The sequence below is a fragment of the Hordeum vulgare genome, chromosome 2H (genome assembly GCF_904849725.1).
Source record: "Hordeum vulgare subsp. vulgare chromosome 2H, MorexV3_pseudomolecules_assembly, whole genome shotgun sequence".
In the NCBI taxonomy this organism is placed as follows: Eukaryota; Viridiplantae; Streptophyta; class Magnoliopsida; order Poales; family Poaceae; genus Hordeum; species Hordeum vulgare.
In genome coordinates this window covers 421,014,088-421,040,490 of record NC_058519.1, presented here as the reverse complement: position 1 = coordinate 421,040,490, position 26,403 = coordinate 421,014,088, and the positions used below count along the sequence as shown (strand labels likewise).

The following is a 26,403-nucleotide window of genomic DNA, read 5'->3' as shown; positions in this document are numbered from 1 at the left end:
TGAACTTCCTCAAACTACATCATCACTTTCTGCTCAGACCACATCTCCACTGCTTTGCTGTTATCTGTAAACAGAACCAGTGCCTCGGACATCCGGCTTCCTCCGGACGTCCGAGGGCCGGACGACCGACTACCTCGAAAATCCGGAATCCTATACCAGAGAAATCAGAGCCATTTAACTCGGACTTCCGGCTCCCTCCGGACGTCCGAGGCCCGGATGTCTGGCCAAGTCCCGAAAATCCGGAAGCCTGCACCAGTAGAAGTTGAGTTCTATATCTCGGTAATCCGACTCCCTCCGGACGCCCGAGGGCCGGACGTCCGGCCAGGATCCGGAAATCCGGAGGTCAACACCAGTAGAATGTGTGCACTATATCTCGGAAATCCGGCTTCCTCCGGATGCCCGACCACCGGATGTTCGACACTCTTCGGAAATCTGGAAGCCACCACCAGTAGAACTTGTGTTGTATAACACGGACTTCCGAGCCACTCCGGACGTCCGTATACTGATGAATTCAAATATGTTCAGGCACACCTACAGGCCTCGGACGATCGACCCCTGTTGGACGTCCGGTCGCTGTTTAATTCAAAATAGTTTCAGTCGTATCTACAGGCCCCGGACGACCGACCCTTGTCGGACGTCCGACCCCTCGCGCTCGCCCGGACTTCCGACAACTGTCGGACGTCCGGACCCTGTGTGACTTAAAGTGTCCCCAACGGCTCTTTTTCTCTCCACTCTATAAATACCCCCTCCCACTTCGTGAGAGGGGGGCCTAACACAGCCTTATCCTCATAAGAACACATTTCCACCTCACACACATTTGCTCACTCCAAATCTTAGATCCCAAGAGCATTCGTGAGCCCCTTTGAGAGTTGTTCCAATCAAAATATAGATCTTCTCCCTCTCCTTCTCTCAACCCAAGCTATTTGTGATTTGAGCAAGTTTTGAGCATTCCCCGTGATCTGGTTACTCTTGGAGGTTGGAGACTCCTAGGCGGTAGGAGTTCTTCGGAGAGGAATCAATCCGTGTGATTTCCCCCGGAAAAGTTTGTGAGGGTTTGGAAGCCACCTCAAAGGCTTACCACTAGTGGTTGAGAAACGCCTTCGTGGTGTTATCTCAAAGGGAGAATAGGGTGAGCCTTCGTGGCGTTGGTGTGCCTTCGTGGTAACATCCACCTCTCTAACGGTGACTAGCTTCCCTCCAAGGAAGTGAACATCGGGATACATCTTCGTCTCAGTGACCTTGGTTATCCTTAACCCTAACTCCTTACTTGTGGTTTACTTGTGTTATTTGAGCATACATACATTGCATATTGCTTGTGCTCATTATATTGTGTTGGCCATTTCTTGTACAAGATTAATCATTCAAGCATACCCTCTATATTCACACGTACATACTTGCAGCCCTTGATATATCGTGTGATATAGTGTGATCTAGTATCTTGTGTTGTTCACCTACTTGTCGTGTGATATAGCTCAAGTAAGTTTGTGTAACTTACTTGTGCTTGTTAGTAACTGCATTGTGTCTATCTTAGTAGATCGTGTTGTTGATACACGTTGCAGTGCCTAGTGCATTTAGGATTTATGCTTGACAAGTACCCTCTTAGTTTATTTCCGCATCAGGTTCAAGCCAAATCTGAAGATGTTTTTAAATAGCCTATTCACCCCCCCCCCTCTAGACGTCATCGAGGTCTTTTCAATTGGTATCAAAGCTAGGTCTCTCTTTAATTAGGTTTCACGACCTAGAGAGTATCGATGTCGACTATTGGATTTGTGCACAATGGCATCTTTGACTTTGATGGCACAAATTATACCCTATGGAGAATTCATATGCTTCATCACTTTCGAGCCATGGGCCCAAATACTTTACGAATTGTTCTTGTAGGGATTGCCGACAAAAAGGATGATGCATCTTCATCTACTAATGAAATGTATCTTGATTGTGAGGCCTTTCTTGCCATTCATCGAACCATAAGTCCTGAAGTGTTTAAGTCTATCTCGACTTGCAAGTCAGCTCATGAAGTTTGGACTAAACTTGAAGATATATATGGTGGGTCCAATCTTGATGAAGACGGTATTATGATGAAGGAGTTGGTGCATGAACTCTTCACTGTTTTCGATCTTAAAGAGTCCACTACTTCCATATCCGATTGCTTGCACACCTCAGCATCTTCAATCTCACAAGGTAATGACATGGTGAGTGAAGAAATATATGTTGATGAAAATGTCATAGCCTCTATGGACACGAGCATATCTAGCACCACACATAGTGTAAATTATTGTGCTGATAGGTCATGCATTTCACCTAAAGATTCCTTGACAAATGTCTGTGGTGATATGCCTGCTTCCTCGTGTCCTCTTGATCAAAATATCTTGCTTCTCCCTAGTTGCTCTATGACTAATCATTTAGGGGATATCAAGAAATATGAAGTACTTTTGACTAATGAAGAATCTGATTCACCAAAAGAATCATCATCAACTCCTCCAGTTCACATGTGCCTCATGGCAAGAGGTAATAATGAGGTATCATCTTCCCTGTGCAATAACAATGATATTTGCGATGAGGATGATGATGATGAGCTGACTGAAAATATCTATGTGATCAGTAAAATTCTTCATAAAGCTAAAAATAACGCTCTTCAAAGATTCCAAGATGTTCTTGCTTACTTTGAAAATTGTAATGATTCACTTAATCATGAACAAGCTAAAAGTGAACAACTTGAACTTGAACTTGAGAAGAGTCATCAAGCATGTAGAGACTTAAGATCTTCAAAAGGAGAGACTGAAGTTGCTCATGATAAACTTAAAAAGGATTTTGAGGTCCTTCTCCTTGAATGCAATAATGTCAAGGGAGAGCTCATCAAAACCTCTAAGATCTATGAGGAGCTTCAATCTACTCATGAGAAGTCTCTATTTGCTACTTACTCCTCTCATATTGTTGATGATACTTGTACATCTAACTCTACCTCATTTGAAGTATCAACATTGAAGGAGAATGTTGAGCTACGTGCTCAACTTGATTTACTAACTAGCAATTATGGGAAGTTGGAAGAAAACCATGTAATGCTCACAAGCTCTCATGCCGATCTTCTAACATCCCATAATGTGCAAAAGTTAGCTTATGAGGCTATCATCACCAAGGTAACATCAAGCGAGCCTCATGTGGACAATGGCACTACTTCTAGTCAAAGTACTATATTTCCATGTGTTGGTCCTCGTAATTCGTCTACTCATAATGTTGCTACCTCGTGTGATGAATTACTTTCCTTGCCTTGTTGCTCTAACATTGAAGCTTACACTTCCTCTAGTACTTGCATTGATACTAACCGTGCAGAGGAAATCAAAGAGCTCAAGGCCCAAGTCACTTCTTTGAAGAAAGACTTGGAACAGTGTCATGAAGGGATGCCCACACTCAACAACGTCCTGTGTGAGCAAACATCTCCGAATGACAAAAATGAGTTTGGAGTAAACTCAAACAAGAACAAGAGGGGCCTAGAACAAGTCAAGAATTCGGCCAAAATCATTTGCTTCAAGTGCAAAGTTAAAGGGCACCATGTTAGATCTTGCCCTCTGAAGACGAAGTCTCAAAGTCACAAGCAACAAGGGAAGCGGCCACAAACTCAATCACATATTCAACTACAAGTTGAAGGAAGGCCTCTTCCCAATAGGACCCAAGCCAACACTCCCCAAGGTGAGAAATCAACTAGGAAGAAAACAAAGGGTAGATGTTGCTACTTATGTCGTGAGAAGGGTCACGTCGCTTCGTCTTGCACGAAAGGTAACTTATCCAACCCAATCACTATTGATGATACATATTCCCTTGGGAAGGATAAGGTTGGCAATGTGTTTGCCAAGTTTGTTGGTACTCAAAATGGTGTCAAGAAAAGAACCATTTGGGTTGCCAAGCCTATTGTGATTAACCTCTTAGGACCCAACGTAGTTGGGGACCAACAAGCTCAAACTTGATCAATAGGTGACCTTGGAGGACATTAGAGACTTGGATACATAATGAAGATTTAAGGGGTCTTCATCATTCATATTATCTCAAGCCAAGTCATTTGGATTATCGAGTTCCTATCTTATATCCAATGTGCCTCCTTACGGTAACTTATACTTAAACTGTTTACATTGTTAGGTGCTTTCCCCTTTGCATGTTGTGGTTTTGTACCTTGCATGCGTTTGTATATGTTGTGCTTCCAAATTTCTTATCTTGAGTAATCGAGTATGTGTATGTTGTTTTGCACATCATGTACATGTGAGTCCTGTATTGAGCCTATTTGCATCTTGTCTGTATTTTTGTTGGCTCTTGTGAGAGATTAATGGATTATCCCATTGTGGGGGAGTGATGTGCTTTGCACACCTCACAATCCTATAAATGTGTATACATGGGGAATACCACTTAGTTTTGATGCTTCAAGATTATCTAGTGTCTATGTGTTATGTCTTACTCATGAGAAATTCAAATTCTATATGGTCCATTAAGTATCTCTTGTTGGTTTTAATTTGCCACTTGTTAATGTTATTGGTTTATCACATTATGGGGGAGTAATATGCTATGTGCATATTACAAACCTAGAAAATGTGTACATTTGACGTATTGCCACTTAGCGTTGATATTGTAAACTATCTTGTTCCTAGGTGGCATGCTAGCTCTACAAGTGTCATTTGCTTGCGTTTTATGGGTAAAGATGATCTTGGATATATTTGTGATCTACCAATGAGTATCATTTCAAAAATACTTCTTGTCCTTGACAATTGGTATTCCCATCATATGATTGGAATTGATAATCATCTTTACATTGGATTTTGTGTTTCGTTTGTCTTTCTTGCCTCTTATGAATCTATTTTTAACATGTCTAGTGTGGTTATAGATATAGAGAAAGTGATGATCCCATCGTGTGCGTTTTGTATTCAAATGCAAATTCTATATAATGCACGTCCCTTGGGGGAGCTATCCTATTCCCTTTAAAAACGCTCTCTGTATTCACCCATCATAAAATCATTTGATCCCCATCAAGTGTGTGTTGATGGGAGGCAATTCTTTCTCTTTATGATGCTTTGTGCCATCATGAAAATTTGTAGAGGGCTTTGTTTGTTGGAACCTAGCTCTCTCTTAGAAACTAGATACCTCTGTTTGTTTTCCTTCAAATGGTTTCTTGTTGCCTTCTATTTGACATGTGTCAATGGATATCTCATTCCTTGATGTATCTTTTAATTGATATCTTTCAAGTGATAGTTCTTTTGTTTTAGGATCTTATTGTCACTTGATATCTTGTCTTTTGATGACTTATCAACTTTGTGTTGAGTTGATTCTTGAGAGTCTTGAGCTTGCATATCTAGCTACTATATACAACTTATTTTGCTTGCTTTCCTCCTTTGACCCAATATATAAGGGAAACTCCACCCTGTCATAAATTGGCTAAAGTGTGCATGAAATTCAAATTCATATCTATATGCACATATGTGTGTGGAGTTTGTCCTATGTATTGCTGGTTTTCTAACTCTTTGGTCCCAATGAGTTTGGGCACCATTTTGTTTGTTTTGTTGTTCCAGGAACAGCTGGAGATGCATTGGATGCTCGGCTCACCTATAAGGAAGATGTTGAGACCATGTGATTATTGGAGCCAAGTTAGGATGATCAAAGAACAACTATCTACTACATCAATCCAATGTTGTCTCGGTAACAAGTATCCACTTCATGCATTCCTTTCGTGCAAAGGACCCAACCTGTCTTTTTCTTTTCCAGGTTGCATCATGGCATGAATCTCTTGATTTGTTCTCGTAGTACTTGTTTGCTTTCTCAAAGCATCCGAACGATGATGTCTTACTGCTAGTTGGGATGTCTTTGATGTTCGTATGTTGGAAGTTCATATTATACAATAAGAAAATATTAGGCCATGTGCTATGCTTCCAAGCAAAAGATCTCATTGATATATTTATGACTTCCCCTTTTGGATATCTAGTGTTCTTCCTTCTTGTAACCATTTCGTGTGTACATCCTTCTTTGTGGATATATATCATCATGATTGTCTTCTACTTAGAATCTTGGTCACATGAGAGAAGTTACATCTCTAATTGATATCCTCTTTTCTTTCACGTCCACCGCTGCATTTCCTTTTTCGGTTTTGAAGGCAACGTGAAAGGATTTGTTTTGAGTGTGTATCTTATTTTCCTACATCTTGGTGCACTCTTTGGCCGTGAAGATTATTTTTCCTCATGCTTGTCTTGATGAGGGTTTTGCCATTTTCAATTAGTATCCCTCCTCTTGACAAGATTCTTACTTCCTATCTTCACAATGGGTTGTCACAAGCGTTGGTTCTTATTTTGTTTATTAGTAAGCTTGTGAACCCATTTTCTAGTATGTGTGTGTGGGAATGATATGTCTTGCACTTTGTATCTCATATTCATCAAGACTATGTTGATGAGCAATGCTCATCCTTATCTTAAGTCTTCTCAAGTGCTTTGCCATGACTCACACACATTACTTTGGTTGAGCTTATTCTTAAGTTGCTTCCTTTACATGTTGCTCAACCATTAGTTTTGTGCAATTGATATGCCTATTGTCTCATCTATCTTCTTGCACTCGTTGTGTGTGTTTATTAATTCTGGGGGAGCAACGATCCTATTTTGTGCACCTGTGTCAAATACAAAAATCTCATATTAGTGCACAAATCATGGGGAGCTTCTCTAGTTTTTGATAAAGCACTATGTTGCCTCTATCATAATATCTTTTATTCATGTGGTTCGAAGGACCATATGATTGTTTGTTCCATCTGGAATTCTTTGATTGCTTGCCTCCATCTTTGTATGTCTTTGTGGCATACGATCCTTTTATTTGCAATCTTTGGGTCCTCAATATAGTTTGTTTTCCTCCAACTACTTATCATTGTATTTGTGTATTTTTCTGCACTCATTTGCTGAGAAGTACACACTTTTTGGAGGACCACCTACTATTTTGGCTTTCTAAACTTGTCGTCCATTTTGGCAATCGATGCCAATGGGGGAGAAGTTTAGAGAGTTTACTTTGGATATGTTTAGAGGGTTTTGCTTTTATTGCGTAAGCATTTACATCTTGCACACATGCATTATTACCTTGTATGTGTGCGCTTGGTTATGCTTATTTCTTTACATAAACTCTCTTGAAGTGGTTGTCTTCAATTACCAAAATGGGGGAGATCGTTAGAGCATATATCTCCATATGTGGTTTTGGTAATTGATGACAACTCCTATGGACTAATGGTTGCTTTAAGTTATATTTATAGGACTTGTCCATAGGCACTTCTTGAAGTCCATATGTTGGGTTCAAGGAGTTTATATGTTGACCAGGATGTTATTCAAGTTATTATCCAAAGAATGGTCATAGAAACACTAGGTTGATCAAGATCTCAGACAAAGAGTAAATCAAGATGATCAACACACAAAGCGTATAAGATGTACCGAGAGGGATCAAGTGATCCCATGGTATGGTAAGCATTGTCCATTACGTGTTTGTGTACTAACCCATGGTATTTGTGAGACTCCTATGTGGGGGTTAGGTGTGTTTCCATTGGGCTTGCGTCAAAAGGAAGATCTCATACAACCCATGAAGGATGACGTCAAGTGGTGATCGTCATCAAGATTGTGGTGTGCAAGTTCAAGTGGATCAGCACGAATATGCCATTGAAACTATTGTCAATGATCATGTGTTGATAAGGACAATCTCATGTGCTAACAAGGACAAGCTCAAGATAAGCATTCCTGAGCACTACATGCTTGATTCTTGTGGATGTTCACATGGTGGATAGGACAAGATCAAGATAAGCATTCTTGAGCACTACATGCTTGATTCTTGTGGATGTTCACACATGGTGGACAAATGAAGATAAATACATAAGCTAGGCTTTCCGCATTGTGTATGGGAAAGCTACTTGAAGACTTCATCATGTCTTGCTTTCAACTTGAGCCAAGAAGGAACAACAACATCAAGCTCAGGTGAAAGGGCTAACTCAAAGGTATCAGTTCCTTTGACGTTAGTTGTGCGGAGTGATGATCAGCGAATAAAAGTATACACTCAAGTATGGATCATCAGTACTCTTTTATGATTCTTGAGTCCTTAGGGATCCCGCACTATTAAGAGGGGATCACAGGTTTTGCGACGAACTTGCTCAAACTACATCATCACTTTCGGCTCAGACCACATCTCCACTGCTTTGCTGTTATCTGTAAACAGAACCAGTGCCTCGGACATCCGGCTTCCTCCGGACGTCCGAGGGCCGGACGACCGACTACCTCGAAAATCCGGAATCCTATACCAGAGAAATCATAGCCATTTAACTCGGACTTCCGGCTCCCTCTGGACGTCCGAGGCCCGGATGTCCGGCCAAGTCCCGGAAATCTGGAAGCCTGCACCAGTAGAAGTTGAGTTCTATATCTCGGTAATCCGACTCCCTCCGGACGCCCGATGGCCGGACGTCCGGCCAGGCTCCGGAAATCCGGAGGTCAACACCAGTAGAATGTGTGCACTATATCTCAGAAATCCGGCTTCCTCCGGATGCCCGACCACCGGATGTCCGACACTCATCGAAAATCCAGAAGCCACCACCAGTAGAACTTGTGCTGTATAACACGGACTTCCGGGCCACTCCGGACGTCCGTATACTGATGAATTCAAATATGTTCAGGCACACCTACAGGCCTCGGACGACCGACCCCTGTCGGACGTCTAGTCGCTGTTTAATTCAAAATAGTTTGAGTCGTATCTACAGGCCCCGGACGACCGACCCCTGTCGGGCGTCCGACCCCTCGCGCTCGCCCGGACTTCCGACAACTATCGGACGTCCGGACCCTGTGTGACTTAAAGTGTCCCCAACGGCTCTTTTTCTCTCCACTCTATAAATACTCCCCTCCCACTTCGTGAGAGGGGGGCCTAACACATCCTTATCCTCATAAGAACACATTTCCACCTCACACACATTTGCTCACTCCAAATCTTAGATCCCAAGAGCATTTGTGAGCCCCTTTGAGAGTTGTTCCAATCAAAAGATAGATCTTCTCCCTCTCCTTCTCTCAACCCAAGCTATTTGTGATTTGAGCAAGTTTTGAGCATTCCCCGTGATCTTGTTACTCTTGGAGGTTGGAGACTCCTAGGCGGTAGGAGTTCTTCGGAGAGGAATCAATCCGTGTGATTTCCCCCAGAAAAGTTTGTGAGGGTTTGGAAGCCACCTCAAAGGCTTACCACTAGTGGTTGAGAAACGCCTTCGTGGTGTTATCTCAAAGGGAGAATATGGTGAGCCTTCGTGGCGTTGGTGTGCCTTCGTGGTAACATCCACCTCTCTAACGGTGACTAGCTTCCCTCCAGGAAGTGAACATCGGGATACATCTTCGTCTCAGTGACCTTGGTTATCCTTAACCCTAACTCCTTACTTGTGGTTTACTTGTGTTATTTGAGCATACATACATTGCATATTGCTTGTGCTCATTATATTGTGTTGGCCATTTCTTGTACAAGATTAATCATTCAAGCATACCCTCTATATTCACACGTACATACTTGCAGCCCTTGATATATCGTGTGATATAGTGTGATCTAGTATCTTGTGTTGTTCACCTACTTGTCGTGTGATATAGCTCAAGTAAGTTTGTGTAACTTACTTGTGCTTGTTAGTAACTGCATTGTGTCCATCTTAGTAGATCGTGTTGTTGATACACGTTGCAGTGCCTAGTGCATTTAGGATTTGTGCTTGACAAGTACCCTCTTAGTTTATTTCCGCATCAGGTTCAAGCCAAATTTGAAGAAGTTTTTAAATAGCCTATTCACCCCCCCCTCTAGGCGTCATCGAGGTCTTTTCAGGGTCTACCGATAAGAAGAGGAGGCGAAGAAACAATAAATAATAGCAACGGTGCAAAACTAAGCATGACATGGCAAAGCAGGGTTAGGCATGAGCTAACGCAGTGCTATCCGTCATAGACGGATCGGGAAAATATCAAATGATATTTCCCGGGTCTCTCGCTACTACCGGTCAGACGAAAAACAGTGAAAAAGTTCCACGTTTTCTATGCTAGGGACGCGTGACACACGAACGAATAGTGTATCCGCGTTCGTCTCGTTCTGCTGATCAACTTTCATGTTCAAAATATTTTCATCTGAGCTACGGTTTATTTTATATTAATTTTTAAATATTTAATCAATATTCAGAAATTAAAACAGATTAAATTAATTCAATTAAATGCAATTATGACATCAGCGTTATGTCATGCTGACATGAGTAGTCAATAGTATTTGACTGGTCAAACTGACCAGTGGATCCCATGTGTCATAGGCACATTGATTAATTAAGGTTTAATTAATACTAATCAAGTTAATTAGTGGGGTAGGACCCACCTGTCATACTGTTTAGGTTAATTAATTAACAAATTCTTAATTAATATGTTTACTCTTAATCATATTAAAAATACCTATTACCTAATTAATTAATTAATTACTTTAACTAATTATAATTTTCATTTATTTATTTATTTATATTATATTTTTATTAAAACATATATATATATATATATAATCCTGTTTTTTTATTCCTATATATTTTTATAGTAGTTTAGAGGGGGGGTTCCTCGACCCCCTGTGTCATTCCCACAAAAAGGGGGTTAGTGGGGGAGGTTAACCCCCCCACTAACCAGATCGGCCACAGGGCAACGAGGGAGGGGGCTGGCAGAGCCCCGCCTGCAGGCCGCCGGCGGCCAGGGGGCGGCGGTGGACAGGGAAGCTGGGGGCAGCATGGCGCGAGGCGCGTCTGGGCGGCGCCAGCGCGACTAGAGGAGGCGCCTGGCGCGGGGGTTGGGGGCAGGCGTGAGCGCGAGCGCGGTGAGGTCGGAGTAGGGCAGATGGAGAGGGAGGAGCCCCGGAAGGCTCACCACGAGCGGGTGACGGGAGGCAGTGGACTCGAGGGAGGGCGACGACCGACGAGGTGTTGCAGTCCGGCGAGGTGGATCCGACGACGGGGTCGATCCGGTGATGGAGGTGGTGCGGGCCGACGCGGGGGAGGTCCGGTGGTGGCGAAGGGGGGCTCAACGCGCCGGGGGACGATGGGGTCAAGGGAGGCCGACGTCGGTGTGGGGCGGGGCGGAGGCGATGGGGCGCGCCGGCTGGGTTGGTGACGAGGGGAAACAGCCCCTTGTGGCTGGGGGTGAAGAGGAAGGGAGATGGAGCTAGGGGCTCGGTCCTGGTGGCTGGGGCAACGAGGCCACGTCGAGGGGGAGCAGGGAGGTGGGATCGAGTGGGGGTGGGGGGTTCGCTCGATCTCGGGGGAAACTGACGAGGGGGCTGGGGGTAGCGATCTGGGGAGGGAGAGAACGAGGAAACCAGCCCCTCGTGGGTTTCCCTGGCGGCGGGGTGGAGAGAGGAGTGGGGTGGGGAGTAGATATGAAAACAGAGCGGAAACGGATGGAACTGAGTGCTATCACATTTGTTTTCATATTGTTTTGCAGAAGTGGAAACGAATATGGAAACCCCGGAAATGAATACGAAAATAGATACTACCAGAAACAGACACGGAGCGAATACAAAACAGATACAGAAATAGAAGTGGGCATTGACCGTAATTAAAACCCCTTGAATCATAGAGTAATAGAGACAACAACAAAAATTAATGAATTGCTAACATGTCTAAAAAATAATTTGATTATGTTAGCTACATATCCTAGTATTGTATTAGTACGTGACAATTGTGTATAGGGTCTAGCTGAGTACATATATGGTACTCCCTTCGTTCCTAAATATATGTCTTTGTAGAGATTTCACTAATAGACTACATACGGATGTATATAGACATACTTTAGAGTATATATTCAATCATTTTGCTCCGTATGTAGACGCTTAGTGAAATCGCTTAAAAGACTTATATTTAGGAATGGAGGGAGTAGTATAAGTTGGGCCTCAAATGATCCATTATGTTCATTATGTCATTGTGTGTTATTTGATGGTTGGGCTACAAACCAGCGTAGGCCTATAGTAAAAATGGGAAATTCCATATTCACGGAAATGGAAAGTTCCATTTCCACATATGTTCCACTAGAAAACACTCTTCCGTTTTTGCATTAAAATTTCCATTTCCATTTCGTTTTGCAAATTTCTATTTCCGCTTTCATATTTCCTCTCCGGTTTGGGCTAGGGTTCTAGGGGGTCTTATACCCCCTGGTGGAGGTGGGCTAGGGAGTGGCTCGCTGGGTCGGGCCTTTTTGTTTTGTTTTTTGTTTTTTTAAAATTTATTAACAGTTCTAGTTTTAATTTATCTTAGTGCAATAAATATTTCTAAAATTAACGATTCCTAAATGACAATTCTCCTAGGTAATATTTGACACACCCGAACATTTTTATTTTTGCATTCGAAAACTTTCATCGTTTGACTTTATTTTTAATTTTGAATTTGACTCGGTTTTGAACTAACACGAGATTAACGATAGTAATCACGGTGACGTGGCATCATTAGCGCGGGATCACTGTAGCTTAATTACATACAACATTGTAGCAAAAGCTGAGGATGTCATAGCCACCTTGCTGTACTTTTGTTACAATTGTTACTTGCTACCCGTTACAAACTACCTTATCACAAAACTATTTGTTACCGATAATTTCAGTGCTTGCACAGAATACTTTACTGAAAATCGCTTGTCATTTCCTTGTGCTCCTCGTTGGGTTCGACACTCTTACTTATTGGAATGACTATGATAGATCCCCTATACTTGTGGGTCATCAGTGACTAATGAATACAAAGGGTTTCACAAATCCTCTCTTTATTGTCTATCTAAAGGAGATAGGTTAAACATAGACGAAATCAAACCATACAAGGAAAGAAGTAAAGGAGGAGATAGAGGAAATCAGGAGAGGGTGCACGTGGCTAAACACAACAAAAGACAATGTTTCATATGATAGTGAACGCTCGTATGGCATCAAAACAAAGGCCTCTTGTCCACCTAACCAACTATTTTAAAGGGGCAAGGTTGATACGTCTCCAACATATCTATAATTTTTTATTGTTCCATGTTATTATGTTATCATTTCAGAACACTTTTTATGCACTTATCTACCAATTTACATTATTTTTTAACACTAACCTATTGATCGAGTGTCTAGTTCCAGTTGTTGTTTTCTGGATGTTTTTCCACTTTTCAGGTTCCGATACCAAACGAAGCCCAAAGGACCTGAAACTTTTTGTGAATTTTTCTGGACCAAAAGAACACCGTGGAGCATCAGAAGAAGGCCGGGAGGCATACGAGGCTCTCACAAGCCATCTGGCGGGGGCTTGGGGGGCGACCTTATAGCTTGTGGCCACTCGTGACTCCCCGTTCCCCATTCTCTAACCTAGAAATTCCTATTTACCCTAGAAACATCAGAGGAGGTCCCGAAACACTTTTTACGCCACCACAAGTCTCTATTTCGCCGGGAGGCCATCTACAGCTCCGTTCTGGCACTCTGTCGCAGGGCATATCGATCACGGAGGGCTTCTTCATCAACGTTGCTACCATGATGTGTGAGTAGTTCACCACAGACCTATGGGCCCATAGCAGTACCTAGATGGCATATATATATATATATATATATATATATATATATATATATATATATATATATATATATATATATCTTCGATCTTCAATACAATGATCATCGCATCTTCGCTTTCATCCATATGATGTAAGTCTTTTGTGCGATGCGTTTGTTGGGATCCGATGAACTGTGGGTTTATGTTCAGATTATTCATGATAAATATTTGAGTCTCCTCTGATATATAATATGATTCTTATGTGCATGATTATAATATCTTCGTAATTCTCTCCGATCTATTGAAATAGTTTGGCCAACTACATTGATATTTCTTCGGTGAGAGAGGTGCATTGTAGTAGGTTCAACCTGACGAGTTTCTATATCCCAGTGACAGAAGGGGACAAGTTGCATCTTTGTGTTGCTGCTACTAAGGGTAAAACCATGGAGTTTATTCATATTAGTTGAGTTTACTTTGTCTACATCATGTCATCTTACTCCAAGCATTACTTCATTTGTCATGAACTTAATACATAGACATGAAAGCATAGAAGCGCTCTTGAAGTGAAGTAATAGTAATAGGTGCATGCATGAGTCGGCCTATTTGTTCATGGACCTGATGCCTACATTTACATAATCATTTTCGTGAAAATCACATAACTATTCGATCTTCTATCAATTGGCCAACAATAATTTGTTTACCCACCGTATGCTTATTTTCATGAGAGATGCCACTAGGGAAAGCTATGGCCCCCCAGGTCCATTGAAATAGTTTGGCCAACTAGATTGATATTTCTTCGGTGAGAGAGGTTCATTGTAGTAGGTTCAACCTGGCGAGTTTCTATATCCCAGTGACGGAAGGGGACAAGTTGCATCTTTGTGTTGCTGCTACTAAGGGTAAAATGATGGGGTTTATTCATATTGGTTGAGTTTACTTTGTCTACATCATGTCACCTTACTCCAAGCATTACTTCATTTGTCATGAACTTAATACGTAGACAGGAAAGGATAGAAGCGCTCTTGAAGTGAAGTAATAGTAATAGGTGCACGCAAGGGTCGGCCTATTTGTTCATGGACCTGATGCCTATATTTACATAATCATTTCCGTGAAAATCGCATAACTATCCGATCTTCTATCAATTGGCCAACCGTAGTTAGTTTACCCACGGTATGCTTATTTTCATGAGAAATGCCACTAGGGAAAGTTATGGCCCCCAGGTCTATTTACAACATATTGCTAAAATATCAGAGAGAGAGAGAGAGAGGGAGAGAGGGAGAGGGAGGGAGGGAGAAAGGGAGGGGAGAGAGAGAGCACCATTGTTGAAGTGGGAGCGTCGAGGATGGTGTTGCGTCGCGGATGTGTGGATAGTAGAGGAAGCCGATGGGTTTGCTCAAGTGGGGTGATAGCCCTTTGTGCCATTATCGAAGTAGCGGAGAGCATGGGTGGTGTAGCCGTGGTCGAGGTAGTCGTGCGAAGAACGTCGTGGTCGATGTCGAGCTGGGTAGCCGATGTTGAGGAAGTCGCTGTAGAGCCGCGGGAGCAAGGAGGCGCCGGTTTAGTCACATGCACAGTGGTGTCAAAGTAGTGGTGCGTCGGGAATAAAATGTTGTTGACGACATGTCGCACCAAGTTTGCCAAGCCGGTGGACACATCGTGGACGAAGCTACGCATCGGTATTGCCAGCACCACGCATGCGTAGACAGACGAAGTCGATGTTGGCGATGCGCCGCTCCAGGCTTGCCAGACCTGGGAGCACATCGGGACGAATGCACACCTTGGTGTTGCCAGCACCGGGCATGCGTAGATGGGGACCTGCACACAACTTGTATGCCATGTCAAGGAGGCTAGCAAAGAAGGACTCAATGACAGTTGCGGTGTAAATCAGCGGGGGCGATGTTACCCGCGGTGGTCGGAGCAGACGAAGTGTTCGAGAAAGATGACGACAACGCTTGCGATGAGCTGGTGTTGGACTACGATGAAGGGGATGGAAGGGCGGTGCGGCTTAGGTCAGCGAGATGCAGCGGTGTCGTAGGAGAGAAACGGCGGTGACGACGACTGGTTAGGAATGCGGCGGCGATGCTTGAAGTAGGCGAGGAAGAACACGACAGCGTGACGAAGAGCGGCGCGGGCGATGGTGTTCCCGCACCGAGGGAGACGGTGACGCATACCATAGGAAGTTGACGCGCAGGGACGGGGGAGTGGACCGTGTGCCGCGGTGCTATGACCCGAAGGGCCAACGAAGCAACAGCGCGCGAGTCAGGGCAACGACGGGAAGACCTCGAGGCGACAACGTGGACCGCGTGCCGCGGTGCTACGGCCTAAAGAGGCGACGCAACGGCGGTGCACGGGTTGATGCAGCCACGGGGGCGGCCTCAGGTTGCGGTTGGAACTGCGTGTCGCGGCGCTAAACCCGAAGGGGCGGTGTAGCGGCGGCTTGCGGGTCGGGGCAACCGCGGGGAGAATCACTGGGTGGTTGCGCTGCGGCCCGACGGGGAGACTCAGCGACAGTCGTTGCTCGATCGATGGAAGGGCGCGTTGTACTCGGGGACAACCTTCACATGACCTGCGGAGGCGCATTTAACCGAGTGATCATGTCAGTCGCACTGCGTAGATGGAGTCGATCACGACGGGCGGGTGAGCAATTTAATCACACGCGAGGTCGGAGGCGCTGCTCGGTGATAATGACGGCGTCGTGGGTGGTGAAGCGGGATTGTCGAGCAGACCAAGGGGACGGCGTGCCCGAGGCAGCCGGCAAGGGGCGGCGGAGACCTGAGCCGAAAAAGCTCGAGACGACAAAGCCGCCCGAGCTAGGCAGCCAGCGAATGGCGGCAAAGACGACAGGTGACGCAGGATCCTGATTGGACGCGGGCACTGATGACCGACGCGGAGCGACGAACGGACAGACGCATGAACGACAACAGGGACGGACGAATTACGAATTCTAGACTAGCAAATACATGTACACCAAATATAAGAGAGAGAAAGAGGGAGGGAGGGAGGGAGAGAGTGGACGTGTGCTGTTGGTACTCCTGGACAGGACGGAGGGGAACTTTTGGAACGTGGGTGTATAGACACCTTATATGTAAAATAAATTTAGCAATTCAACAAAAAAATATAAAATTCTACAAATATTTTTGAAATAAACTTGACCATCTGTTATACTTGTAAGAAAAATTTCACAAAAGACAAATTTTTGGTTAAAATAGCATGAATTGTGATCTATAATCTTTTGTATTTATAAAAGTTAGAGTTGGTGGTAAGTTTACATATGGGACCAACAATCTTCATCAATAAACAAATGCATCCCTACCCATATTGAGAATAGCAACCTTCCATAAACATAAATAAACAAATGTATTTGTGCTCACATGTGGGACGAAACACAAATAAACAATACACTACTATTTATGTGAGACTAACACTTGGACACAAATAACAAATGCAGAAATGCGACTCCAACTCAATATAATGCTCTTGTTTTTATTTTTATTTTTTCCCAGCCAAGTTATTTCAGTTATACTTATATCGCAGAACAAGAGAGTGAATAGATTGTAATTAGAAAACGATGATAGACCTTATCCTCTACCGAATCCACGACCTTGTGCAGTACCATTGTCTATTCTCATATGTTTCAACATTCTAAATGTTGTGTTTGTAAAGGATCATGGTTACTTCAGATTCTCCAACGCCTGACGCATGATTTTTTTGTGGTATTTTTGATCTTTTTAATAGTGAACTGCGAGCAAATTCCGCATGACGCCACCATATTTTAATAATTTTCTAAATCAGTGACCCAACTTTTTGTACTTTATAGTTTCGTAGCAACACACGGGCATTGTGCCAGTAACAAATAATTTTTGTCTTTTTTTCTGAAGTCAATGTTTGCTTTTTTTTGAAAATTTATATACTAGTACAAAACAAAGTCAAGTTTAATCAAAAATACTTTAAAACTATTTTGACTTTTAATTAATTGTTATTTTTTTTATATAGAATGCATATATAACCAGGAATAAAGTGTATTTCCGTGTACAGGACCTCTTTCCTCCGGTTATAAAGGGAAGCCATCGTAGCCTGGTACTGGTAACCTCCACTCCGTTGGCAAATTTCAGATCCGTCTTCTTGCCGCCAAAAGCCAAATTTCCCCAACCCCTCCCACCCACATTGCGCCTGCCAAGAAGAGGCCAAGAACGCGGGGAACGGCGACGCCCATCAATGGACGGCATCCAAGACTGGACGGAGAAGGGGATCAAGGAGGAGGAAGAGCCCGGCCTGCGGAGGCGGGGGCGGACAGCGCGGGCGCAGTCTCCTTCGGCTGATCATGGGCCCCTCAAATTCTTCGGCGCAAGGTCGAGGTCGTCGTCTCCTCTGCCTGGCGCCGGGTCGAGGCCCGTCCCCCACTCGGTGCGGACGCGAAGGTCCGCATCCGCAAGGGTGACGGTTGTCCCTGCGGCTGCAGATGGTGCCGGTTCTGGCGGCGCAGGTGGTTCTGGAGGATCCTTCGACTGGGACCTCGGTGCTATGGAGGAGACCGTCTCCTCGATGAGAGATCAGAGAGCGAGGCCGAGGTTGGTCCCTCCACCGGATACCAGCACGAGTTCCGCTTCCATCACAGGAGGTCGAGCACAGGAGGTGGCGGTGGAACGGGAGTTCTCCTTCCCTCCGCTCGAGGCGCCGCCGAAAGTTGTCGACGCGGCGGAGGTTCTTGGCCAGTTCGCCGCCCAGTTCTTGGAGGCGACGATGGGCGCCACCGCCGGCCCCAGGACGGAGAAGATCAAGAAGGAGCTCCTTCTCGACCGGAAGGTCGTCGACCTGGTGGGGCTAGAGAGGTGGCTACGAAAGATGGAGGCGGTCGCCGAGCTCGCCTGGTTCACGGACCTGTGCTCCCACGAGGAGAAAGAGGTGCCCCCGCTCGAGCTCTTCGAGTGCGCATTCCGGGCTCTGGAGGCCGCCCGATCCGATGAACTCCACCGTTGCAGCGCCGATGCCAGGAGGTTATGGATTGGTCCAGTGGCCGTGCCGAAGTTCTTCTTGAGCCCTTTCTCCAAGAAGTTCATGGAGAAACCAGTCGTCATCACCTCTGGAAAGGTGCGTCAAATACTTCTTGGGCCAGTTGCGTGCTGTTTATGCTGTTTCACTTGTTTGGGATTAACTAATGCAATGGGTCTTATAACGTAGTCCAGACTTTGAATTTAGCATGATTTTTATCTCTATGATGAAATCCTGTTAGATTGGGTGTCCGGGTCTATTGAAATCCTTAAAGTTTGCTTACTCTTCAGGTCTCTCTTGAGTCTGTTTCTGAAGAATTTTGGGTATATGGCCCTTCGGATCATAGGATCAGACGTACTATAATTTGTCTACTTCATATTATAGCATTTTGGTTCAAATATGCGATACTGGTTGGGAACTTGAGATACTGGATTGAGGATGAAATTTTGAAGTGTTTCTGAAACCAAAGCATTTTATTAGTTTCGGACTTGGGGGTAGTTCAGCATGTTGGATTGAGCATAAGTCAGAAGCTTGATGTGTGATTATATCGTTGTACCTTATAATTTATAAAAGTTGAACTTCTCACCAAAATTTGATCAGATAATATCCCTGAAGTTAAATCCAGTGAAAAACTAGTGTTCTGCGGAGGAGTTACTTCTTGGGCCAGTTGCGTGCTGTTTAATTTGTGCTGTTTCACTTGTTTGGGATTAACTAATGCAATGGGTCTCATAAAATTTGTAGTACTTTTACTTAATTCCTTTTGTCTGGATCATGGATGCGCACTGTTTTCATCTTGTAAGACCAGTTTGGAAACTCTTATGTAGTTGAAATGTTCAGGTTAGTTCAGACTTTGAAGTTAGCATAGTTTTTATCTCTATATGAAATCTTGTTAGATTGTCATGTCAGGGTCAATTGAGATCCTTAAATGTTCACTTACTATTCAAGTCTCTCTTGAGTCTGTTTCTGAAGAATTAGGAGGGTCTCACTGAGGATCAGACGTACTAATTCATATAACAGCATTTTGGTTCTGGTTGGGAACTTGGGATACTTAGTGGATTGGGGAAAACATTTAGAAATGTTTCTGAAATCCTAGAATTTTATTAGTTGCAGACTTGGGGTAGTTCAGCATGTTGGATTGAGCATAATTCAGAAGCTTGATATGTAAGTATATAAAAAAATAACTTTGTAAAGTGTGATCTGTAAAAGTTGAACTTCTCACCAAAATTTGATCAGATAATATAACTGAAGTTAAAGTGAAAATTTAGTGTACTACAATGGAGTTATACTTGCAGCTGGGATCAATCTGATGAAAAAATTGTTCTGTTCAAAATCTTGCAGATAGTTTTTCTGCTGGCAATATAATTTCATTTGTTTGGATGTGTTTATTTTGGATGAGATGATGCAATGGGTGTTTTACTGTTGTTCTTGATGTTCTTACTTATTTAGTAGTGTTGGATGGGCATTGTATTCATCTTTTGAGACCACTTTGGAGATGGTATGTGATTGAAAAGCTTTGACTTTCCTGTTAGCAAGAGTATTTTATATCTGACCATGAAAATCTGTAATGCTATTGTTTCTACAAATTCAAGAACTCGTATTGTAATTAGATATATTTTCAGCATTCCTCTCTAGGAAATCTTGTTTGGTGGTATTTTTTCTTTTTTGAAAAGGATACTATCATTTTATTAATTCTGGATCTGTTCGCGGGGTTTCTGAAAGCATATCATTTTATTAGTTCTGGGTTGGGGCTTTTTTCCTCCCAAGAAAATGCAAATGCTTTATTACTTGATAAATGTCTCGATGCATTTGATTTGATAAATGGTAAAACATATCTTCTATTACTTGTGTTTTGTTAGCGTGTTTTGTTCACTGCATTTTTTACTATTCTGTAATTAGTGTATAGACAGACACTGCATGTTAATAGGAGTATTGTTATATCTGAGGCTTTCTTCTTTTTTGTATGTTTCACCTCCTTGGTTGCTGGCTGCAGACCGTTGATCAGTCTGAACTGGAGAAATGGTGGAAGAAAAACAAACGCATGTGTCCAGTTACCGGCGAGGTCCTCACGCACAGCATCTTCATCCCTGATGTGCTCATTGCGCTGTGCATTTCGCGTTGGCGTGCCGCAAACAGGATCAGTGAGCTGACAGCACCTACCGCGTTACCACCTGCAGCTATCTCTCCTGAGGAGGAAGCCCTGTTCAAGGAAGTCACCCTCTTGGCCAACTCCCCCATGAGCTCTAAACAAGATTACGAAGCTCTCCTGCGCCTTCTCGCTGACCAGCAGCAGTGCTCATTCCTGCATCTGCTGGGGCGCAGCCCAGGGACAATAACGAAGCTGGCCTGCGTCCTGCCGGAGACATGCCTGGAGCCTCACCCTGAGCTGGACGACGTTGTCCTGGAAATCCTTGCCATGGCAGCTTCCTACAGCCCCAACAAGGAGGTTTTCGGAGACGACCGGTACGCTATACCCGTGCTGATCGCGAGGGCATTGCTGGGGCCAGTGCCCACGAGGGCCAAGTGCGCTCGGATCCTTGGGCTGCTGGCTGACAACTACTACAACAAGATCAAGATTGGTGAGCTTGGAGGCTTTGCTCCACTCATGGAGCTGCTGCTGGTAGGAGACGTTGATGTGAAGAAGACGGTGGCGGTGGCGCTCGCCAGCCTGTGCGAGGCCCACGAGAACTGGAGCAGATTTGTGCGGGAGGGGGTGGCAGATGCCGCCATATCTCTGCTGCGGAACCACAGGCTGGTTGACGAGGCTCACAGGATCTTGTTGCAGGCCGAGGGCTTCCAACTGGCCATGCAGGAGATCATCGACAAGTTGGAGTCGTTTCGCGGCCACGTCGATGGCGACGGCGACGAGATGTGCAAGGAGATGGTTGATCGGCTCTGGCGAAGCTTCATCGGATCTAGTCCAGCTGGTCGAAGAAGACGACCTGACAACTTCCCTCCCGAGGCGTCATCGTCATCGTCATCATCCTCAGAGGAAGATGTTGAGGCTATCGTTTCATGGCTGCAGAGGAAGTCGTGCAACCCCCGGACATACAGGTGCAGAGACTATCACTGATCCATCCATTCGTGTAAAGAAGCAATCAACAGGCTAAAAGCAGCAGTAGCTGATCATTCTGAACATATATGTACCCCAGACAGGCGGTGATTGTAAACCTGTGGATGACAAGGTATTGTGGAACATACGGATGACAGTGTTAGGAAGAATTCCATGAGTTGTAGTTAAAGGCCTCAATGGAATAATTCCTGGTACAGAGCTGCTCAGTATCATACGTTTGTTTGTGCATATCAGATGAATGTGCGAATGTCAAGGATTCAACAAGTTGGGCCCACTCCCAAATACCTGTTGGTTGCATATGCTTTTTTTTTGTTTTTTGCATCAAGTATGTGTTGTTGTTTTTTTACCATGTCAACTGATACCAATAAGTATTGGAGTATATAAAAGTGATTTCATCTCTCCCTAATAATAAAACACGTAGTGCTTTTGTCATCCGTCGTGGCTTTTTTACGAAAAAGTTCCTCCGTTTTCGAGCATTCAACCGCAGTCCCTGATTAAGTGGATACGTGGAAAAATGTTTCAGATTTACAAAAAAGCCCTTGCATCTGTAAAATTTTCAGTCGCGATCCTTTGTTTGATCTCTTATCCTCTTCTAGCCGCGTCGGAGCAGGAGAAGGCGAGTGGCGGTGCCCTTGTCGGCGGACTGGAGGAGATCCTCACCGACGGGGGTCACCGGCGGCCCCTCGCTCACGTACGACCCAGCGAGATTTGTTTTCCTCCGAATACAGTGCCCCGTCCGAGAAGACGCGCGAGGCGACGGGAGGGCGGCCGTGGCGCGAGATGGAGACCGGGGAGGCGGCGGTGCCGCCCAGGGCGACCAGCGGGCGGAGGTACAAGGCGCTCATGCCGTGGCGCTTCCAGCGCGCCTTTGTCAGGAACCGGGCCAGGAGCACCACTACCGCCGGCACCGCCGCGCCCAGGGGCGGCGGCGGGGCGCCGGCGGGCGGTTCTGGCGCCAAGCGTCCCAAGTCGGAGTCGGTGGCGGCGAGCGGCGGCCGTAGCGTGGGAGATCCGGCGTTTGCCCGGTCGAAGAAGAGAATCACGTGCATTGAGACCATGAAGAGGCGCCATGGGGAGTGCAGCGTCGGTGTTGGACAGGATAGCCAGCTGAAGAGAAGCACACGCAGTGCGACCAAGAACTCCGGTGCTGAAATTGATTGCCCATTGAGAAGAGGCACACGCAGTGGGCCTGCCAAGAGCTCCCATGGGGTTCAAATAGAGAAAGGTGCGTGCAGCGGTGCCGGAAAGGATTTTCAATCGAGAAGAGACACACGCAGCACGGCTGTGAACATCCCCCATGCTATTAAAATGGAGAACGAGTCTCCTACCGGTGCTGAAAAGGATTTCCAAATAAAGAGAGGCACACACACAATGAGCACGAGGAGCTCCAATGGGGAGAAAATGGAGAACAATGCTCGCACAGGTGCCGAAACGGAGTGTCGTTTGGGCAAGTCCAACGGCAATATTATGGGTGATGGGTTGGGCAACGCGGCTGGAGGAGATTGCTGTTTTCAGGGGCCGGACTGCAACGGTGTCGTGAGAGATGAAATTGTCCAGGATTTGGGACTGGCGACAGCGTTGTTGGTGGTGATGGGGCAGCTTGCGTTCCGGAGGGGATTCAGAGTAACGTAGGAGCTGAGAACTGTGAGTCCAAGGGTTCGAAGAAGTCCCGTGTAGCCAGGAACGGGTTAAAGAGGTTGGCACTGTTTGGATCCATGGGCTAGAGTTAGTTTGAGCTAGTTTGGGTTCAACTAGCCCTAAAATATCCAAACACAAGGGTTAGATTGGAGCTAGTTGCATCTAACCCATCTAAAGAACTAGCTCACCCAAGAGGTGCTAATTGGAGCTAGTTCTCATGGGGTTCATTAAAAAATATTTTTCTCTCTCTCTTCCACTAGCCAAGAGATGCTAATTGGAGCTAGTTTTCATGGGGTTCATTAAAAAATCACTTTTCTCTTTCTATAAAGTGCATCTATTGTCAATCTAGCCCTTTCATCCAAACACCTATTTGGCTAGAGTTAGTTTAGGGTTAGTCATGAGCTAGAAACTAACTCTAACCACTAGCTAAGCTAGAGTATCCAAACAGGGCCAACGTTTCTTCTGGTGCAGATCATGTGCTGGAGCAGCGGGAGGGAAAAGGTGCTAGCACGGAAAATGGGGTTTCCAAGGAGAGTGATGTAGCAGCCAAAAGGTGCAGCTCTCCAGTTCCTCGAAGCAATGCTAATGACCCGAATTACCGCAGAGGGCAGAAAGCAATTGTGCCATGGAGGTTCCAGGTTGGGTACAAGCGGTCATTCTCGAAAGCTTTCTGCTCCAATGGTGGGTCTCTCAAAACTACGAAATACAGGGCTCAGGGCAGCTCAACACAATGCACTCCGGGAACTAGAAGTATTGTGAGGTGCTATGCTACCCCCCTTTCAAATGTTAGAGTTTCGGCCGTGCGGGATTTCTCCTCAGGGAAAGGTGAGAAGGACATCCGAACATCATATAAAAAGGTGAAAGTTGAAAAGGATGACAATCAGGGAATGCCAAAAAATGGAGTTGCCCTTGCTAGGGAGAACGTCATCAGGTCTTTGCGGGATTTCCGCTTAATTTACAAGAATCTTGTGAATAAACTTGAAGACATGCAACGGGAAGGAGGAGCAGATCTACAAGCTTATAAAATCTCAGGGAGAGGTGCCCTGCACAGTGTAATGACGAGAGTTATGTTGGCCATGTGCCTGGAATCCATGTCGGTGATATCTTTCGTGCAAGGGTTGAGCTTTGCGTTATTGGTCTTCATCGCCCACACCGTTTAGGGATTGATCATATCAAGAAGTAGGATGATACTAATAAAGGAAATAGGTATTCTTAGTCCGTCATTGTATTTTATAGAAATCCCCTGATGTTTGTGACATTAAACCTGCAATACATATCAAATGTTTTTTAAAATAATAATATCTTCTAAACCATAACTCTAAATTTAACATGTTATATATAGATTTTGATTAGAAAAATATATAAAATTTGGATATGATGTTATTTTACCTGTTAATCATTTTAAAAATACTATCTAGGATACAATCTTAATCAATAATGCATTATCCGTCTTTCTTTCTTACCGGTACCGATTTGGATTGTGGATGAACATCTCAGCAAAATCAGGATTAGAGAAAAAATAGAAGATCACTTGAGCGTTTCTTTGTATGTAATAAATCCGCATTCAAGTCATATTTAAATAGAAGTGATATCTTGAACTGCGTTTTTGAAGGCTAAAATTATCTTTGTTTGAGTAGTAGCTACTTCCTCCGTTCCTAAATATAAGACCTTTTAGAGATTGCACTATAAACTACATACAGATGTATATAGACATATTTTAGAGTGTACATTCACTCATTTTACTCCGTATGTAGTCTTCTAGTAAAATCTCCAAAAGGTTTTATATTTTGGAACGAAGGGAGTACAATACTCAAATTATATACATTTTTTCGTAAATTAAGAGCATGTGGTATTCTTTTCCCCGTTGCAACGCACGGGTCCTTTTCTAATACATATACATACATGAGTAGTAATGTTGAGTTTCAAAAAGGGAGGTGAACACGTGTTCCTTCCGTGTGTCGTGTAGCTAGCTGGTTTGGTGATTTTGTGTACGGTGGATGTGTAGGGTGATCCATGGAGGGAGCTTGCTAGCTTAGTTGTGGTGGTGTGGCTTGGGGACGTACTTGCGCGCCCAGAGGTGGCGCCCGTTGACGAGCAGCTTCGCCCGGCGATCCCCGCCGAGCACCGCCTCCGCCACGGACGCCTGCCGGAACGTTACTTTGCCGTACCTCGGCGCCTCCCCCAGCGGCGGCTCCCTCTGGATCATCACGCTCTCCACACACCCCTCGCCCCACCTCCTGCACCAATACATACAGTAATAATAATGTTAAAGCACAAAAATGGTGGACAATGACAATGTGGTATGCTCCCATCTTTGCTTTTGCTGTGAACTAACTTAACTTGTGATCAAGTGATCATCAGGGTGACGTTAATATTGGTTCGTGCCACTGCATCGAGCAGCAGCGGGCACATCACAGGATTGCTGCTGCTGCTGCCGCGGCAGGCTAGCTAGCTGCCTAGCTGTGACCGAAAAAAGTAGGCAGGCCACCAGGCCTCCAAAACCAAAAGCAGCGCAACAAAACTTCCAAAACTGGAACCGGAAATTTTGCTTTGGCGATGCGACCGAGTCAAAGCAGCTGCCTGGTACAGTCTACGTAGTACCCCTACGATACGATACCAGCTCATCCGCTCCGCGACAGTTGTCTTGGCTCTTGTGGCCTCGCGCAAAGCACCTGACATGCCAGAGGGCAACACCAGAAACAACATGTAGCAAAGGAAAGGAAATGAGACTCCTACGGACTACCACCATGCAGCAGCGCAGCCTTGTGCAGAGGAATTAATCCTACGGCTCGCCAACCCAATGAAACAGCTAAAACAACGGAGCAACAGTAGTTAAAAAAATATGTTTTCATCGCAAAAGCCATAAAAACATTTTTCTACGGAGCAGTCAAAGCTAGGAGTGCATGCTGCATGCATGTAAAAGTCTATGATTAGTCGGGGGCTTGCTTCGGGATTTGGGAGCTACGTACTCTGTGAAGTAGGCATTGATCTCCTCGCGCGTTAATGGGAACCCCTTGGAGAACGTGATGAACAGCGACCGCCCGCCCTCGTCCTCCTCGTCGCCTTCGCCGTCGCCGGGCCGGTACGGCGCCGCCAGCTCCGCTGGGACCGCGCCGCCCTCCTCGTGCCGCCGCAGCAGCGCCTGCAGCCGGTCGTCGAACACCAGCGACCCGACGCCCCGCAGGACTTCCGCCAC

The 26,403-nt window shown here is 44.9% G+C and overlaps 1 protein-coding gene and 1 pseudogene across 1 annotated transcript; both read left to right on the top strand.

Annotated features, from left to right (window-relative positions):
• The first annotated feature begins 17,707 nt into the window (after positions 1 to 17,707).
• On the top strand, positions 17,708 to 21,781 carry LOC123426484 (U-box domain-containing protein 18-like). The gene is made up of 2 exons (XM_045110326.1): positions 17,708 to 18,598; positions 20,490 to 21,781. The coding sequence occupies exons 1-2, from the start codon at positions 17,726 to 17,728 to the stop codon at positions 21,567 to 21,569; spliced, it is 1,953 nt and encodes a 650-aa protein (XP_044966261.1). The 5' UTR covers positions 17,708 to 17,725; the 3' UTR covers positions 21,570 to 21,781.
• Positions 21,782 to 22,072: 291 nt separating this feature from the next.
• LOC123426485 lies at positions 22,073 to 24,469 on the top strand (annotated as a pseudogene).
• The last annotated feature ends 1,934 nt before the right edge of the window (positions 24,470 to 26,403 follow it).

What these genes read in the sequence shown, in the direction of transcription:
- LOC123426484 (XM_045110326.1), top strand. Translation starts at nt 17,726, where the DNA reads ATGGACGGCATCCAAGACTGGACGGAGAAGGGGATCAAGGAGGAGGAA. An exon ending in TCGTCATCACCTCTGGAAAG is followed by an intron (nt 18,599 to 20,489) that starts GTGCGTCAAATA and finishes TGCTGGCTGCAG; the next exon opens with ACCGTTGATCAGTCTGAACT.